The 19,328-nt window shown below is 40.0% G+C and overlaps 1 protein-coding gene across 1 annotated transcript in view; it reads left to right on the top strand.

Annotated features, from left to right (window-relative positions):
• Positions 1 to 9,922, top strand: part of mgat4a (alpha-1,3-mannosyl-glycoprotein 4-beta-N-acetylglucosaminyltransferase A) — a 284,363-nt gene extending 274,441 nt beyond the window's left edge. The window contains exons 14-15 of the mRNA XM_072262765.1: positions 3,678 to 3,790; positions 6,779 to 9,922. Of these exons, the coding sequence (XP_072118866.1) occupies positions 3,678 to 3,790; positions 6,779 to 6,805 (140 nt within the window). The 3' untranslated portion in view covers positions 6,806 to 9,922. The remainder of the gene's footprint in view (positions 1 to 3,677; positions 3,791 to 6,778) is intronic.
• The last annotated feature ends 9,406 nt before the right edge of the window (positions 9,923 to 19,328 follow it).

Here is a 19,328-nt window from a genome sequence, read left to right as displayed (position 1 = left end):
AAAAATGGCATGGTGTGATGATGTGGATCTTGAGGCTGGACGTCCTGTTGATACTACCATTGACCTGCGAGGGATATGCCCATGATGGATTAGACAGTGTCCACTACTCTCTAGATCTCCTCATGTTCCTGGTCATTCACATTTCCATACCACAGCATGTTGCAACCAGTCAGGATACTTGCAACAATACATCTGTAGAAGGTTGTTAGTATTCAGTGGCAAGCCAAACATTCTTACCACCCTAAGAAGATAAAGATGCTGGCGTGCTTTCCTTATGATAGCTTCTGTGTGCCAGGACAAGTATTCTGATACATTAACAGCCAGGAATTTAATGCTGCTGATCTCCCAATGTAGACTGGCACATGTTCACCCTGCTTCCCATCAGATGCACATGGAGTCTGAAGTGAGAGGATTTTTTCACAATTATTCTCTTAGATAATCCATTTCTGACTCCAGATCTCTTTTATCCAAAGTCCAAGAGAAATGTGCACAGAAATTCCTTTGGGTATATTTTATCATGTAAAAATGCCCTTTACTATACAGCAATCAAAAAATTATTTTTAATTAGGCAGGACCAGAGTTCAATTATTCTCACTTATTGAATGGTAAACCTGCTGCTGGCATCACTTGAATGTGTCCGATCAAATGAATCAACAGCAGAATTACTGATTTCTCATTGGCCCTCCTGTATAATCCAGTCAATACAGGGGATACTCATCTACTGGAGAGCCTCAGAACTACGATACAGTGCAAACATCTTAAGCACATGTATATAGCTAGGATGCCTAAGACTTTTGCATGGTACTGTAGTAACTTTATGTATTCCACTGTACTGCTGCCGTAAAAGAAAACAAATTTCATGACATATGCGAGTGATGATAAGCCTGATTCTGATCTGGGTCTCTATTGTGGACTGAAGAGTGGGAAGGAGGCAGGGAGAGGGTGAATGTGGTTGGGAAAACGGGAGGTAGCGGGAAGTGCCAGAGAGACATTCTGTAATGATCAACAAACCAATCGTTTGGAAACAAATGACCTTGCCTGGTGTCTCAGGGCTGGGTGTGTCTGCAGCCGTGCCACCCCCACCCCTGGCACTCCTCTGCCACCTGTCCCGCACCCCTCCTGCAGCTCCCCACCCTCACCATTCCCAACATTCTTTGCTCCCGGCAGATTTACAAACTCACTCCCCAGTCCACATTGGCAAATACAGTACTGTGTAACGGTCGTAGGCACACTAACTATATATACTGTACATGCCTAAGACTCTGCATAGTACTGTAATCGGCTGCAGCAGACCCAGGAAGCGAGAGCTTAGTTCATTTCCAAGGATGTTTTACCTGTAAGAGCTGACAAGAACAAGTGATAGGCATTCGATGGCCCTCAGCAAATCTCTGACCAGATCATAAACATAATGCTCAGGACAAGGGCACCAGAAACATGGGAGCACCACCTGGAAGCTGCCTTACAATCCACACAACATCCTGACTTGGAAATCTATTGCCATTCCTGCGTCAAAATCTCTCCCGAACAGCATTGTGGGCCCATCCAGCACTTCAGGGACTGCAGCTGGTCAAGAAGCCAGCTCACCATCACCTTCCTGAGGGCAATTAGGGATGGGTAATTAGATGTTGGCCCAGCCTGCAAAGCCCACATCCCTAGAAGGAATTTTTTTTTTAAAAAAAGCCTCCCTTGATCCTTCCACAGAAGGTTGGTTTTACAAACAATATTGAGCTTTTGGTGTTGTTTGGAGCTGCAGTTATTAGTACAAGCCAGTGGCCTGTTTTTATATGGTTTAACTCCAGAGGCCTAAAAATGTCACTCTGATCAGTGGTGCAGAAAAGAATGCCTCTTCCAAGATCTACTATTGACTGGAACATGAAGTAAGAGTTCTGGCTTTATGTGGGTAAGGACTGTGATTTCAGTAGATGGACCTGAGCAACATTAAGATCCCAGAGCAGAGGAATCATTACTCTGTATCCAACACCAGCACCACAGCTGACTTCAGTATGATTTTGTGTGTGTTTCCTTTCTTATGTTGATTAATAAATCTACTGATGCCAAACTGCTCCCCTTTGCCAAGTGTTTCCTGCTGGCTTCTTGTGTTACTGTTACCAGTGTTCAATTGGGCATAAGTTAGAATCAGAATCCACTTTATTATCACTGACATATATTGTCAAATTTGTTGTTTTGCAGCATCAGGCCAGTGCGATATGTAAAATATACTATAAATTAAGATAAGAAATATATGAAATTAGTAAAAGTCAGACTGAACTTATTATCAAAGTACTTTAGAACGTAGAACACTACAGCACAGGAACAGGCCATTGGGCCCACAATGTTGTGCTGCACCAGCTAAAAAGCAAATCAAAAGCACCCAAACACTAATCCTTCCTACCTACACAGTGTCCATATCCTTCCACCTTCCTCACATCCATGTGTCTATCTAAATGTCTCTTTAGAGCCTCTAATGTATTTGCCTCTACCAAGCAGCACATTCCAGGTGTCCACAACTCTCTGAGTAAAAAAAACTTGCCCGTCACATCCCCCTTGAACCTAACCACTCTCGCCTCCAATGCATGCCCTCTGGTATTAGACATTTCAACCCTGGGAAACAGATACTTCCTGACTACTCTCTCTGTGCCGTTCATAATCTTCTAAACCTCTGTCAGATCTCCCCTCAGCCTCTGCCACTCCAGAGAGAACAATCCAGCTTCTCATGCTAGTACATGCCCTCTAAACCAGGCAGCATCCTGGTAAACCTCTTCTGCATCCCCTCCAAAGCCTTAATGTCCTTCTTGTAGTGGGCAACCAAGAATGTATGCGGTACTCCACATGTGGCCTAACCAGAGTTTTATAATGTTGCAACATAACCTTTTAACTTTTGAACTCAGTGCCTTGATTAATAAAAGCAAGCATTCCATAAGCCTCCTTAACCACCTTATCGACCTGTGTAGCCACTTTCAAGGTACTATGAACTTGGATCCCAAGATCTCTCTGGTTAGCAACACTTTTAAGGAACTTGCTCTTAACAGTGTACTATCTCCTTGCCCTACCAAAGTGCAATGCCTCACACTTGTCTGGGTTAAGCTCCATCTGCCATTTCTCTGCTCATATCTGCAACTGATCTATATCACATTGTATTCTTTTCCAGTCCTCTACATGACTCCACCAATCTTGGTATAATCCGCAAACTTACTAACCCACCCATCTACATTTTCATCCATGTCATCTATATCCATTATATTCCAGATCATTTTATATACGGTTATGCGGTCACTGACGCTATGTAGACAATCTCTGAAGAGTATTGATAATGGCTGGGATCACCTGTCCAGTAAAGACACTGCCCAGAAAAAGGCAACGTCAAATCACTTCTGTACAATATTTGCCAAGAACAATCATGGTCATGGAAATAATGACACATAATGAACGAAGATATAGCACCTTATACTACCTTGAGATTAATTTTCTTGCATGCAATTTTCGGGAAAATAAGGAAGTACAATAGAATTTATTAAATATGTTTCTACATAAAGCTGATTATACATAAACAAAGACTAACAACAACCAATGAACAAATAAGGAAAATTGTGCAAACAAAAAAATAAATAATACTGCAAACATGTGACGTGGAGTCCTTGGATACTTGTAAAATACTAGTGTGTTTTTCTTGTGTGCAGGTAGATTTGAAAATGGAATAGCTGAAGGTGCCATTCACAAGCGATTAAATCCTATCTCAGCCATTAGGCTGTCAGTTTTACAAGATTCCGAAGTGTGGGTTCTACTTGATGAGGTAAGGAGCTGTTAAGTAAGTATACTGTGTGTATGTAGTGAATAATTTGTGTGTCTGCTAGGCAGTTCTACAGACAACTTGCTAGTAAAATAAATTGCTATTTGATACATAAGCGATTAATTTTTGTATAGTAAGCATCCACAAACACCATTATGTTCAAGATCAGATCTCTTTGGCTTTGTTATACATGATTGTTCAAAAATAATGACCAAGACGCCAAGAGGAACTATTCTTGTACTGTTATAATGAAATGAGGTTCACCTAGGGAGTAGACTCTTTTCCAGTTTGATTATAAAAATGTGTCCAACTGTGCATTTCATTGACGTTCTGATGCTCTTAGAACATTTAGATAAAATTCAGTATTTTCTAATCAGAATCATGAATTGCTATAACAGTTGCTAATAGCCAAGAAGTCACTGTTAAAGAATTGCACGTGGAACCAGATACCCTTTGGGAAAGTTGTTAATAGAGCCTACATACATTTTCTTGTCTGTCTTCAATGGGGGATACAAATGCTGGGCCCTCAATGATTAGTGTATGCTATTGCAGCGCCAGCAATTCTGTCACTGTCTGTAAGGAGTTTGTACGTTCTTCTCATTACTACATGGTCTACTGAGTGCTCCAGTTTCCTCCCACATTCCAAAGACGTACAGGTTAGGGTTAATAACTTGTGAGCATGCAATGTTGGCAGCAGAACATGGCGAGGCATGCGGACTGCCCCCGCCACATCCTTGGACTATGGTCGTTGATGGAAACCACACATTTTACTGTACGTTTCAACATTTGGTGTACACATGATAAATAAAGCTAACCTTTCATCTTTACAATCTTTATAAACAAGACTCTTTGAATGTCTCTCTGCTGCTGACCAAACTGGAGAAGTTAAAACTGAAGGGAAATACTATTCAAATTGTATACATTCTAATATTTAGAGCAATCTGTCTTAAAATTTGTTTTATTAACATTGTAATTCCAATAACCTATCTTTATTGAAGTACAAACCTTCAAGATATTTCTTGGGAATGGAATCAAATAAAATTTGACTCCATCCAGAAGTCAAGGTAGACGACTGAAGTGTTCAAAGATGCTGGATTTTAAGAGTTGACACTAAGAGTTGGCAGAAAGGAGGGAGAGTGACACAACAGATTTGGAGAGGAGATTCCAGAACTTGGGCTGGACTGTAGACTATTCGATGATTAATACTGGACTGGTAAAAGGCTTTGGAAATATCAAGAAATTGTATGTCCATGAAGATCACTGATTCAGTGGATGTTGGGCATTTTTATTATTTATTAATTTCCTCCGATCTGGACATTGCCTGCAAGGCTAGCATTCATAGCCTGAGGTGGTGCTCGTCAGTTGCCTCTCTGAACGGCTACAGTCAGGTGAAGGTACTCCCATGGTGTAGTTGAGTAGCACGTTACAGCGTGATGATGAAAGAACTGCCGAGTCAGGATGGTGCTTGATTTGGAGGGAAATGTGTTATGTGCCCGTGTACCTAAAGTCCTTGACCACCTTGGTGGTTGAGGTTGCATGTTTGAGAAAGATTACCAGAGTTGCTAAGGAAAGTGCATCAGTGTGGGCTAGAGATGAGAGCTCCAAACTTGGGCATCAGTGAAATGCTTACGTAAAGAGAGCTTTTCGCACATTGCCCTTCATTGATCAAAGTACTGAGTACAGGACTTGGTATGTTGTGTTGAAGTTGTATAAGATGTTGGTGAGGTCTAATTTTGAGTACTGTGTGCAGTCCTGATCATCTACCTATAGAAAAATATCAATAAAGTTGAGAGAGTGCAGAAAAAATTTACAAGGATGTTGCTGCAACTTGGCAACCTGAGTTATAGGGAAAGGTTAAACAGGCTCAGACTTTATTCCCTGGAACCTAGGAGAACAAGGAGAGATTTGATAGAGGTATACAAAATTAGAGTGGCATAGATAGAGTAAATGCAAGCAGCCCTTTTCCACTGAGGTTGAATGAGACTAGAACTAGAGGTCATGGGTTAAGGGTGAAAGGTGAAATGTTAAAGGGGACATGATGGGGAACTTTACTCAGGGTGGTGAGCAGAGTGGTTGATGTGCGTTCAATTTCAACATTTAAGAGAAATTTGGATGAGCCCATCAATTATTGGGGTATGGAGGGCCATGGGTGCAGATCACTGGACTAAGCAGTATTCAGCATGCACTAGACGGGCCTCTATGAGTAAGTACCAGTGAAGCACTGTTGATGATGCATTTCTAAACATCACTAACAATTTAAAAAAATTGTGCCAGAATTAAGTTTATTGGAGTTGTGCACTGCTGTTGGAAGGCCCCTGCACTGGAGTTCATTCGTTTTCTCCCTCTCTCCCCCCTCTCTCCCCCCTCTCTCCCCCCTCTCTCCCCCCTCTCTCCCCCCTCTCTCCCCCCTCTCTCCCCCCTCTCTCCCCCCTCTCTCCCCCCTCTCTCCCCCCTCTCTCCCCCCTCTCTCCCCTCCCTCATCTGTTGCTCCTCAAAGTGGGGAACTTGGACAAGCAACATGGCAGATTGTGACATTGAAACAGCAAGCTAAAGGACTCTCCTCCCACTGTTACAGGGGCATTATCCCCCTCTCCCTCGGTAGTGAGAGAGAGAGAGCCTGTCTGAGATGTTGAGGTGTTGGGACAGACAGTAGTGTTTTGACGGACTCTGGATCATGGTCGCTGGGGGCTTTGCTGGCCTGGTGGGTGTTGGGAGGGGGGTTTTGCTTTTGCTGGACTAAGTGGGGGAGGGGAGGGTTGATACTGCTGCTACGGCTTGGGGGGGGCCAGTGGGAGGGGTTCTAACGTTTTTCTGTCATTCATTCTTCGGGGTTTTTCTTCCGTTTTGTGGATGTCTGCAGAGAGTAAGGATGTCAAGTTGTGTACTGTATACATTCTCTGATATTAAATTGAGACATTGAAACATTGTAGTTGAGATGGATCATTCTACTTGGTTATTTACTAACTTTTAAAATCTTTTTATTCATTTCAGATCCATCTTAAAAAAGCTGCCAGTTAATCAGAACTTTTAAAAAGTTTGAGGATTAATCTGTTTTATACAAAAGAATTGCCCCAATCCATCTTAGTAGCTCTCTTTGATAAAGTGTTGATATGGATCACAGAGTTCCTGGACATATCACCTCATCATCTGATCGTTGTGATATTCATTGTTCCCACACACTACCTCCTGTGAAATCTACTGTAATTTTCTATGTGAAGATTCTAATTTTGAAGAGTTACCAACTGAGGTTTTTTTTGGTAATCTGAAGATAATGGACTGATCTTCTCATCATAAGCTACAAAGGTGTATTTTTTGTGACCCATTTTACCTAAATATTGAACAAAATTAAGAAAAGATGTGATACTTGTATAAAGAACTTAAATGTTATAAATTTTAAACGTAAATTGTGCATCAGGGACAGTGAATGTGCAAGCGGAGGAGAGAATATAAGGGGTTGGTTACCTTTAATTTATTGTAAATATGCACTGGACAGATTTATCATATTTTGAGGGAATCCAGATTCTTGATTAGAGAAATATAGTATTTGGTTTCCAGACAATTAAGTTAAGTTCAGAAGAGCTACTTCGTTTTTATGAAGGAAAAAAAAACTGCCTTTACACAACTTTGAATTTATTAAGGTTGAAATTTGCCAACTTTCCTGAGAGTGGTTGCAGAACGTCAGTTCCAGCACATCTAGACTGGTGATAAAGGATGTGACTTTATCAGTGGACTTAGTTGTTCATTGCAGAGTGGAGGGCACAGATTTCATTTTGAGAGTCTCCTGTGCGATAGTGATCATATGCGTTCACAGGGCAGTTGCAAGGGACCACAGTTAAATTTAGCACCCAGAGCAAGGTAAGCTTGTGGTGGAGATTGGGGAAAGACCTTTGCTACCCCTTCAGTGGCATTCTTTATGCAGAACTTAGAGTCCTGTTACTGGAACTGATTGAATGTTGAACAGGTGGAGAACAATGATTTTTCTGTAGACATCTTAATATTTATTAAATAAAAAGAAATGCAAGACAAAGAGACTTCGCATTTTGTTTGTTGGGAAATGTTTTTAAGTGCAGTCTTTGAAAAAGTAATAGTACTTCTACAGTTCAGAAATCTATTGCCCGCAAGCCAAAAAAAAACTTAATTTTCCAGTTCATCTATTTAAAGTTTAATAGTTTAATCCATTTAATAGCTTAAAGAAAACTGTAAGTGTCAATAACATTACAGATGGATTTTCTTTTCAAAAATACACTTCTACATATTTAACTATTGGAATGATTGGATGGATAAATGTAACGTGATGTTGGTGCCAATTTTATTCAGAATATTTAACTGAACCATCACAAATATTTTACCCTTTCCAATAAAATCTTTGCAACTTACTGCTGGAAAACCCTAAACTGATACAGCCTGTGTGGAAAAACACGGCCTTTAACTTGACAGTGCACTCGTGTTCAATATAAATTAAAAAGTTGATGTAATTTTTTGTACTTAATTATATTCATGATGTTTTGATATGTAATTAATGGAGGATAGCTTTTTTTGCTGCAGGAAAGGGTATACATATTCATGAAAACTGCTTAACCTAGCCAAAATTGTTACCATCAGTGAGTGCAAAATGAAATAAAGTGACAGGCTGATATTAGCGGTTTACATTTTCAGTGATGGAATTTTTAAAATTGGAATTGGACAATCTTGCTATTTGTAAAATACTAAAAATAAAACTAGTGAAAAGTTTAAGAGGAACTTTCAGTTCTTCCTTCCAATCAACTGCCTCGAAGTAATTAATGTTGTATAAGTGTTGGGAGGGAAGGGTAGAAAGACAGTCAATAAAAAAACATGACAGTATTAAGGAAACAGGTTGCTATCGTGCAGAGCTGAGCAACAAAAGTTGTATTTAAGTTGATCCTTTCCTCTAAAAAGATACATTTTCTAAACCCATCACGACAATAATAACAATTGAAATTCACAGTCATAACTAAGTATTGGCATAATTTAAGCTAAAAGCAGGAAGTATTGGAAATTTGGTCAGTCAGTTGGCTTGAAAATCAGTGAAAGGAGATGTTAATAATTTATTGTAGATTTTTTTTAAGGTTATTTCTATTGAGAGGCTTTGATAATAAGTAACTATGGCATATGAATATGGAAAATGTAGACCACAGTAATGTAGTTATTTACATGAAAAATAATAATTTGGTTCTGGCAATGGAGCTCGATCCAGACTATCAATACTCATTTCAAATCTCTGTATATACAAAGCCATTTTCATCAGCAGATAAGATGTGTTTTAGACTCTTAAAATCAAATTTTAAGACAGATAGATACCCATAGTGATCATATATATAAAAAAGAGCGCATAGGTTTATGGTGAGAGAGAGAGAGAGAAGTTTAAAGCGTTTTTTTTTAACACATGCTATCTGAAACTGCTAGCGGAGAATCAGATATAATTTCTACATTTAGCTGGAACTTCGATAGAGTAGACAAAGAAGGATACAATCCTAATGCATGTTAACGGGATTAGTTTTAGATGAGCTAAAAGGTCTGCTGGGATATGATGGGCTGAAGGGCCCACTTCTGGGCTTTAAAATTCTGAGATGCAGCTAGTATCAAATGGTATAATTAGATGTTAATTGTCACCTTAAAATGAACCTTCATGAATGCAAATCAAGAAGCAAGTTTTTCCAAATATGTGACTTTTTTTGTTTGTGGATCTATATATGAGGTATGAAATATGATCTATTTTGCATTCAGGATTTCTATACTTGTTTGCTCTCGGCTGGTCTTTTGCAATTGGGCTAGATCATGTAATGTTAAAAGTTCAAAGTAAATTTTGTTATTAAAGTACATAGATGTCATCATATACAACACTGAGATTAATTGCAAAAGCACCTAATGTAGTGTTTGCAACGTGACAAGTGTCCCAGGACAGTTGTTTCTTGCGGTCATGTGAGGGTGGAGTAAATACCTTTTGTAAAATTACCTTGAGGCTTAACAATGGTTCACGTTTTAGTTCTCAGGATGGGTAACACGTAGAGCATGTGTACATTTCATCCTACTCGCACTTTGGTTGCTGCCAGAAGCTACACCATGGATCTGTGTTCATTGTTGAAAATGTTCCAACAGATTTTGCACATGCAGGTTGAAAACAGGGTCCTTAAGATTGTGCCTGAGCTGTACTTCTGGTTGAAAATGAAACCTTGTGCTTCAATCAGTGCATACAAAATTAGAAAACAAAACAAACATGAAGCTTGATAATATGCACATGATTTGAGAGTTTGGCCATTTTTGGACAGTAAATCATGCCAATTTAACATAATGATTGCTTATTAATAAGAAAATCAGAATAAATCTAAATTATTGAGGGCTCCTGTAGCATGTTTATCATAATGAAAGAGATTTATTGTGAATCAAGTGAAATTGATTGGTTTTACATGCGCCACAGATCAATCTCTTGAAATACTTTTACTAATGTTATGGATATGTTTCTGCTTTGTGTATGTTACTATGCACCTGCTTGTCAATGTCAATGTGCCTTGCATCATGGGTCTACGTTATTTTCATATATGTACCATAACTTTATAAAGAATATACTTGTAATAAAGTTGAATTTGTTATACTTTAAAATGTAATAAGGTGTAGAATGTTCTGTATAATTGGCTTCTTCCTGCCGTTGTGTAATAAATTGCTACATTTCAATGTTAACCTTTGCAATGAGTGTTTGGAAAAGTCGATGTTGGTAGTATCCAGTACTTAATGATTAAATGCTAAAAGAATAAACAGATAATTTAAACCTCAAACTCTTCCAGCTGGCCCTCTAGACCAGGTGATATCTGGATCATACATTAATTTATTTGGAAGGGAGAAAAAAAACTCAATTGGCCTAATGCATTTTCTCTAGAGTAAATTTCATTCCATGCTATTTTTCTAGACTGGATTCACAATGCAGAAACATAAGCACTTGATCACATCATAAAACTTCACATCTCTGTGTGTACTGAAGGATAATCCTGCTTAAAGGAAGTTTCTCAGAAAAGAAAATCTTGCCTAAGAATTGTAATACAACATTATCTTCATAGCAGGATACAGGTATTCATTTTGCTCTGTCGGTGAAGGAATGGCTTATTTGCATATTTTAAATAATGAGCACTTATTACCGTATCTTTAATTTTATACTTAGACTTCCTGATCTGTTGTTTTAAAGTGGTTTTGATTGTGTCACGGCTTGGGTGACGTTGGGAAATTTGCTTTTCTCCTTACCCCTAAGGTATGCCCTAACGACAATAGTGGACTACTAGCTTGAACTGTACCTCCTCCTCCTGCATAGGTCGTCCTTGGGTGGAAGGTATCTTGCTTCCACTCCAGTTCGAAGTAGAATAAACCCATAACAAATTCATCACAGGATGACGGGGTAATTACTCTATCACCAGTCTCCCCATCCATTCACAATGACTCGCTGACTGCAACCCCACCCAGAACATTTATTTATTTAGTGATACAGCATGGAGTAGTCCCTTCCAGCCCTTCGAGCCACACAGCAGCTCCTGGCCATCCCTATAAACCATAACCTAATCACAGGACCATTTAACCTACCCGGGACGTCTTTGGACTGTTGGGAGGAAACCCACGCATTCCATGGGGAAGACATGTACCAACTCCCTGCAGATGATGCTGGATTTAGTCCATAAGACATTGGAGCAGGATTAGCCCATCGAGTCTGCTCCACCATTTGATCCATTTCCCACTAATCCCCATTCTCCAGTCTGCTCCCCATAACCTTTCTTGCCTTGACTTATCAATAATCTATCAACCTTTGCCTTAAATACATTCAATGAGCTGGCCACCACAGCCGCCTGTGGCAACGAATTCCACAGATTCACCACCCTCTGGATAAAGAAATTCTTCCTTATCTCTGTCCTAAATGGATGCCCCTCAATTCTGAGGTTGTGGCCTCTGATCCTTGACTCCCCCACTAAAGGAAACATACTTTCCACATCCACTCTATCTTACTTTCAACATTTGATAGGTTTCAGTGAGATTCCCCCCTCAATCTTCTAAATTGCAGTGAGTACAGTCCCAGAGCTATAAAAACACTCCTCATATGATAAACCTTTCACTCCCCAAAATCATTTTCATGAACCTCCTCTTCAATGTCAGCACATTCTTGCCTAGATAAGGGGCCCAAAACTGCTCACAGCACTCTAAGTGAAGCCTCAGCATTATATCTGTGTTTTTGTATTCCAGTCCTCTCGAAATGAATGCTAACATCACATTTCCCTTCCTCACCACCAACTCAACCTGCAAACTGACCTTTGGGGAATCCTGCACAAGGGCTCCCAAGTGTCTCTGATTTTTTATTTTCTCCCTGTTAGAAAATAGTCTTTGCTTTTATTCCTTCTACCAAAATGCATGACCATAAACTTCCTGACATTGTATTCTATCTGCCACTTTGTCCATTCCCCTAATCTGTCTAAGTCCTTTTGCAGCCTCCCTGTTTCCTCAACACACCTGCCCTCCACCTATATTTGTAGCATCTGCAAACTTGGCCACAAAGCTGTCAATTCTATCATCCAAATCACTGGCATACAACATAAAAAGAATCAGTCCCAACACTGACCCCTGTGGAATACCAGTAGTGCCCAGCAACCAATCAGAAAGGAGCCCTTTATTCCCTCTCTTTACCTCCTGCCAAACAGCCAATGCTCTATCCAAGCAAGTATCTTTCCTGTAATACCATGAGCTCTTATCTTGCTAAGCGAGTTCATGAGTGGCAGCTTGTCAAAGGCCTTTTGAACATCCAAAGTACACAACATCCACCAATTCTTCTTTATTTATTCTGCTTATTACTTCAAAGAATTCCAACAGATTTGTCAGGCAATGTTTTCTCTTGAGGAGATGATGCTGACTTTGACCCATTTTATCATGTGCCTCCAAGTACCCTAAAACCAAATCCTTAACAATCAGCACCACCACCTTCCTAACCACAGAGGTCAGACTAAGTGTTCTATAATTTCCTTTCTTCTGCCTCCCTCCCTTCTTGGAAAGTGGAATGACATTTGCAATTTTCCAGTCTTCCAGAACCATACCCGAATCTAGTCATTCTTGAAAGATCATTACCAATGCCTCCACAACCTCTTCAGCTCAGCTGCAGTATATCTGGTCCAGGTGACTTAACTACCTTTAGATCTTTCAGCTTCCCAAGAACCTTCTCCCTGGTAATAGCTACTGCACTGACAGCAATTACTAGAGTATTCTTTTAAGACTAAGTTGAAGCAAAGCCACTTTACCGCAGGGAATCTGCCTTTAAGAAAGCATCAAAGTGAAATGTGATGAACAGGAAAATGTTAATGAGGGAACAGCAATGATGGCATTAGTGATGTTCTAAACAAGTTAGAAAAGCAAGAGGTCTTGTGCACATGAAGGGCATCTTGGTCCAGGGATTAGACAAATCTACATACACTGTCAATTGAAACTATATCATGGATGCCTTGTCCGAATGCAGTGTGACCTTACTGAATATTACAGCATTAAAAAGAACTACACTAAAATATTTAAAAGAGTCTACAGAAGGACTTGGAGAGATTAGGAGAATGGGCAAAGAAGAGACAGAATACAGTGTCAGGAAGTGTATGGTCATGCACTTTGGCAGAAGATTAAAGGGGTAGACTATTTTCTAAATGGAGAGAAAATGCAAAAATCTGAGGGGCAAAGGACTTGGGAGTCCTTGTGCAGCACTCCCTAAAAGTTAATTTGCAGGTTGACTCAGTGGTGAGGAAGGCAAATGTGACCATTCATTTCAAGAGGACATTACTGCAGATTCCCAAACCAAAAGTCCTGGAAGAACCAGGAGGCGTGTCGTCTACTGAAGGCTAGATCTGTGGCATTCAAGGTTGGCGACCCAGGTTTGTACCAGAAAACCAGGTATGACTTGCAGAGGGCTATTTCAAGGATGAAGAGACAATTTTGAATGAGGTTGGGGGGGGCGACTTAGGATGTATGACAACTCTGGCAGGGATTGCAAGATATTACTTCCTACAAAGCGAAACCCAATAGCATGAATGGCAGCGATGCTTCACTACCAGATGAACTCAATGCCTTCTGTGCCGACTTTAAAAGGGAGAATATACTACAGCTGTGAAGATCTTTGCTGCACCTGATGACCCTGTGATCTCAGTCTCAGACACTGATGTGAGGCTGTCTTTAAAGAGTGAATCCTCGCAAGGCGAAAGGTCCCGATGGAATACCTGATAAGGCTCTGAAATTTGTGCCAACCAACTAGCGGGAGTATTCAAGGACATTTTCAACCTCTCACTGTTGCAGGTGGAAACTCCCACTTGCTTCAAAAAGGTAACAATTATACCAGTGCCTAAGAAGAATAATGTGAGCTGCCTTAATGACTATTGTCCAGTAACACTCAGTGATGAAATGCTTTGACGGGTTGGTCATGACTAGACTGAACTCCTGCCTCAGCAAGGACCTGGACCCACTGCAATTTGTCAATCACCACAATAGGTCAAAGGCAGACGCAATCTCAATGGCTCCCCACACAGCCTTAGACCTCCTGGACAATACAAACACCTATATCAGGATGCTGTTCATTGACTATAGCTCAGCATTTAACACCATCATTCCCATAATCCTGATTGATAAGTTACAGAACCTGGGCCTCTGTACCTCCCTCTGTAACTGGATCCACAACTTCCTAACTGGAAGACCACAGTCTGTGCGGATTGGTGATAACACATCCTCCTCGCTGACGATCAACACTGATGCACCTCAGGGGTGTGTGCTTAGCCTACTGTTCTACTCACTCTATATCCATGGCTGTGTGGCTAGGCATAACTCAAATACCATCCATAAATTTGCTGATGATACAACCATTGTTGGTAGAATCTCAGATGAGACAAGGGGGCGTACAGGAGTGAGATATACCAACTTGTGGAGTGGTGTTGCAGCAACAACCTGGCACTCAACATCATTAAGATGGAAGAGCCGATTGTGGACTTCAGGAAGGGTAAGATGAAGGAACTCATATCAATCCTAATAGAAGGATCAGAAGTGGAGAGAGTGAGCAATTTCAAGTTCCTGGGTGTCAAGATCTGTGAGGACCTAACCTGGTCCCAACATATTGACGCAGTTATAAAGAAGGCAAGACAGCGATTATACTTCATTAGGGGTTTGAAGAGTTTGGTACGTCAACAAAAAACCTCAAAAACTTCTACAGGTGTACGGTGGAGAGCATTCTGACACGCCTGCATCACTGTCTGGTATGGGAGGGAGAGGCGACTGCACAGGACCGAAAGAAGCTGCAGAGGGTCGTAAAATTAGTCAGCTTCATCTTGGGTACTAGCCTACAAATGTACCCAGGACACCTTCAAGGAGTGGTGTCTCAGAAAGGCAGCATTCATTATTAAGGACCTCCGGTACCCAGGGCATGCCCTTTTCTCACTGTTACCATCAGGTAGGAGGTACAGAAGCCTGAACGCACACACTCAGCGATTCAGGAACAGCTTCTTCCCCTCTGCCATCCAGTTCCTATATGGACATTGAACCCATGAACACTACCTCACCTTAATATATATTATTTCTGTTTTTGCATGATTTTTAATCTATTTTTAAAGGAATGGAGGGTTATGGGTTGAGTGCAGGTTGGTGGGATTAGGATAGGGTAACAGTTCGGCACGGACTAGAAGGGCTGAGATGGCCTGTTTCCATGCTGTAATTGTTATATGGTTATATTCAATATACATATACTGTAATTGATTTTTTTCCTTCTATATTGTGTATTGTATTGAACTGCTGCTGCTAAGTTAACAAATTTCATAACACATGCCAGTGATAATAAATCTGATTCTGAACATAAAAGCAAGGATGTAAATGTTGAGGCTTTATAAAACACGGATGTGGTCTCACTTCTAAGCTGCAATATGGGTTTATTGAGGATAGAGGAACTAGGAACGCAATTTTCATACTACAAATGCTTTCAGAAAGGGCAATTGAATATCAAAATGATGTCTTTTTATGTTTTATTGATTTCACTAAAGCATTTGACAAAGTGCATCATGAAAAATTATTTCAAATTCTCGCTAAACTAAACATTGATGGAAGGGACGAACAACTGCTGCAAAATTTATATTGGAATCAAATGGCAGTGGTAAAAATTGATGATAATATGAGCAGTTGGACTAGAATTCAAAGAGGAGTTAGACAGGGATGCGTTGCCTCACCGGAACTATTTAATACCTATAGTGAAATGATTCTCAGAGAAATAGAAGACCTAGATGGGATAAAAATTGGAGGTGTTAACATTAGCAATATAAGATATGCAGACAATACCACCCCAATAGCAAGTGCTGCAGAAGACCTACAAATCCTTCTGGACAAAGTAGTACAAACAAGTGCAGATTTTGGCCTAACCATCAAATGTAAAAGAACCAAATGTATGGTAATATCAAAACAGCAGGATACTCCCAACTGCCAATTGTACATCGGTAACCAGGAGATTGAACAAAAGACCAGCTTTAATTACCTTGGTAGCTTTATATCACAAGATGCTAGAAGTAAAGTAGAAATAAAAAGAAGAATTGCCATTGCCAAAACCAACTTCCAAAAAATGAAACCCATTTTTATCAACAGACACATTTCTATGACAACAAGGCTTAGGCTACTAAAATGTTACATCCAGTCAACCTTGCTGTATGCTTCCGAAACATGGACTATAACACCAGAACTCCAAAGAAGCTTAGAAACAACAGAAATGTGGTTTCTTAGAAGAATGCTGAAAATATCATATAGAGATAGGATAACTAATGAGACAGTACTCCAGCGTGCCCATACAGAAAGATCTTTAATGAGAACATTAAATGAGAGGAAACTTAATTTCCTGGGCCATGTCATCAGAAAGGGAGAAACAGAATGCCTTACATTACAAGGCTGTATGCCTGGGAAACGCAGAAGAACAAGGGATGACCTCATTGAAAACTGTTGAATGTTGAAAGGCCTTGACTGAGTGGATGTGGAGAAGATGTTTCCCATGGTGGGGGAATCTAAGACCAGAGGACACTGCCTCAGAATAGAGGGGTGTACTTTTAGAATGGAGATAAGGAGGTATTTGTTCGGGTAGAGAGTGGTGAAAGTGGAATTCATTGGCTCAGGCAGATGCGGGGACCAAGTCATTGTGTATATAAGGGGAGAAGGCGGGCGATTGGGGCTGAGAGGGAAAATGGATCAGCCATGATGAAATGGCAGAGCAGACTCGATGGGCCAAATGGCCTAATTCTGCTCTTATATCATATGGTCTTAATTTATTTTGATTGTTTAGAATGCCATTGATTTTTTACCTAGTTTTACAGCTTAGTGTGAACATGTTTATTTACAATCCATCCTAGTAGTATTTCATTAAGTAATCAAATAGGTTTTTATTTAATTCCAGTAATTACTACTTTCCATAGTATGTCAAACCAATCTTTATCAACTACTTCCACTTAATTTTGGCACTGGATTTTGTATATTTTTGTTTTGATGCATTCATGTATTATCTCCTTATATAAGTACAATACTACTTATTGTTTTTATGCTTTGATGACTGTATGCTCCAGCTATCTTCTTTTCAAGCACCTGTTCAGATTTTCAACTTTTTTAAGAAAAGTTTGATCTTAAACATTTTCCCAAGTACAGAATATTTACCTTATTAGCATTCAGACAGTTCTGAAGAATTTCACTTTGTTTTGTAACAATCCTTGGCTACCAGCTGCCAGGTTTCATACAGGATCCCCTCTGTTCTTACTCCTGAGCTAATTCTTTACTTTCCACACCAGTTATCATAACACTATTACAGCACCAGGAATTGGGTTCAATTCCTGCCACTATTTGCGAGATGTTTGTGATGGCATGAGTTTCCTCCAGGTGCTCCAGTTTCCTCCAAAGATGTACCAGTTGGTAGGTTAATTGGTCATTGTAATTTGTCTTGTGATGAGGCTGGGATTAAATCAGGGGACTGCTGGGCAGTGTGTATCGAAGGGCCTATTCCACACTGTGTCTCATAAATATATAAATAAATACAATTATGAGAAAGGCCTTGCAACATCAGAGATAACATTACCACAGTAATGATTCCCATCGCTGTCTGTAAGGAGTTTGTATGTTTTTCCTGTGACCACGTGGGCTTCCTCCCACAGTCCAAAGATATACCAGTTGGTAGATTAATTGGTCATTGTAGATTGTCATATAATTAGGCCAAATCAGGGGTTGCTGGGCAGCACGGCTTGAAGGGCTGGAAGGGCCTATTCCACACTGTATCTCAATAATAAATGCTTTTACTGTATTAGTACAGATTTTGAGTATATTAATCACAGATCTCAGCAGAGTTATGAATCTTAGCCCATTGCTTAAGAGACAAATTTTCGATTGACATTTAACTACTTAAATCACAAATACCAAACATGAAACAGGCTTGCTTAGGTAAAAAGCAAGAGTTGGGAATGTATGATTAATTGGATTACCTTGCAGGGATTTAATTCAATTTCTTTTTTTTAAATAGCAAAGACATTACATAGAACAATTCACTTATCTAGCGGAAATTTGGAGTATTTAGTTTGGTGAACTATAGCACCGAGTATAGTCACTGTTGGCTATGGAGCAATTAAGATATGGAAGTAAACATCAAACTCAAATGGATCAAGGACTGTGACGAAGGCCCGTCACTGATTACGGACGGCACATGGCACACTCAGTAAAACACTCAAAGGGTCATCCACACACATTATTCCCCTCTGTTATTGTGGTGAGTGCACACATCACAATAAATCAACAGTCACAATTTTACACTCATCCCCAGCAGTAATAGGTGTGAAAAAAAGAAACACATTATGTCACAGTTTAATTATCTCAGGTCAATTTATTCATATTCATCTTTCCAATAAGTGTTTTGCCAAAGTGTCATGATAATCTGATGTTTCTCTCCTCCACAGTCATTGGGTCTGAAACAGAGCTGCTGCACAGAGCTGTCTCATATAGAGGCAGCGGCAACCTGCACAGGTGTGCTGGTGGTGGAGGATACCATCTTTAACTGGGTCAAGGGTTATGTTACCTAATTACTCATCTTGTGGTAAAGTTTTGGGGTTTATTTAAGTTATTTAACCGGGAAATGGTGAATCCTATAATGAGGTATATGTGTTTATTGTGAGAATTGGCAGTAGAGTTTCAGATTGTGTGAAATGGGAGATAATTGAGTTAATTAGCTTTTGGTTGGTCTGGCAGGGGGGGGGCTTAGCAGTTATAAGCCTCAGGGTACCAAGGGTTTTTTTGCTTTTTTTGTTTTTCCACTATTTTTGTAAATAAAAGCACCTCAATCTATTTTTGCAACTCAAGCCATCTTGTTATTTTTCTTAGACAGTTGATCCACAGTTTTTGTGACAAGGACAGTGGAAGTAGGCAACTCAGTTGTCTTTGTTCTTGCCATGACATCGAAGGAATGGAGGCTGCCATTTTGTGAAGTAGCTTTGCATCCTCCATTTTGTGAACTGGTTTTGCTTGGCTGAATCAGAGTTTT

The sequence above is a fragment of the Mobula birostris genome, chromosome 7 (assembly GCF_030028105.1).
Source record: "Mobula birostris isolate sMobBir1 chromosome 7, sMobBir1.hap1, whole genome shotgun sequence".
In the NCBI taxonomy this organism is placed as follows: domain Eukaryota; kingdom Metazoa; phylum Chordata; class Chondrichthyes; order Myliobatiformes; family Myliobatidae; genus Mobula; species Mobula birostris.
Note: the sequence above shows the minus strand (reverse complement) of the source record. Positions and strands in the feature narration are given on the sequence as shown.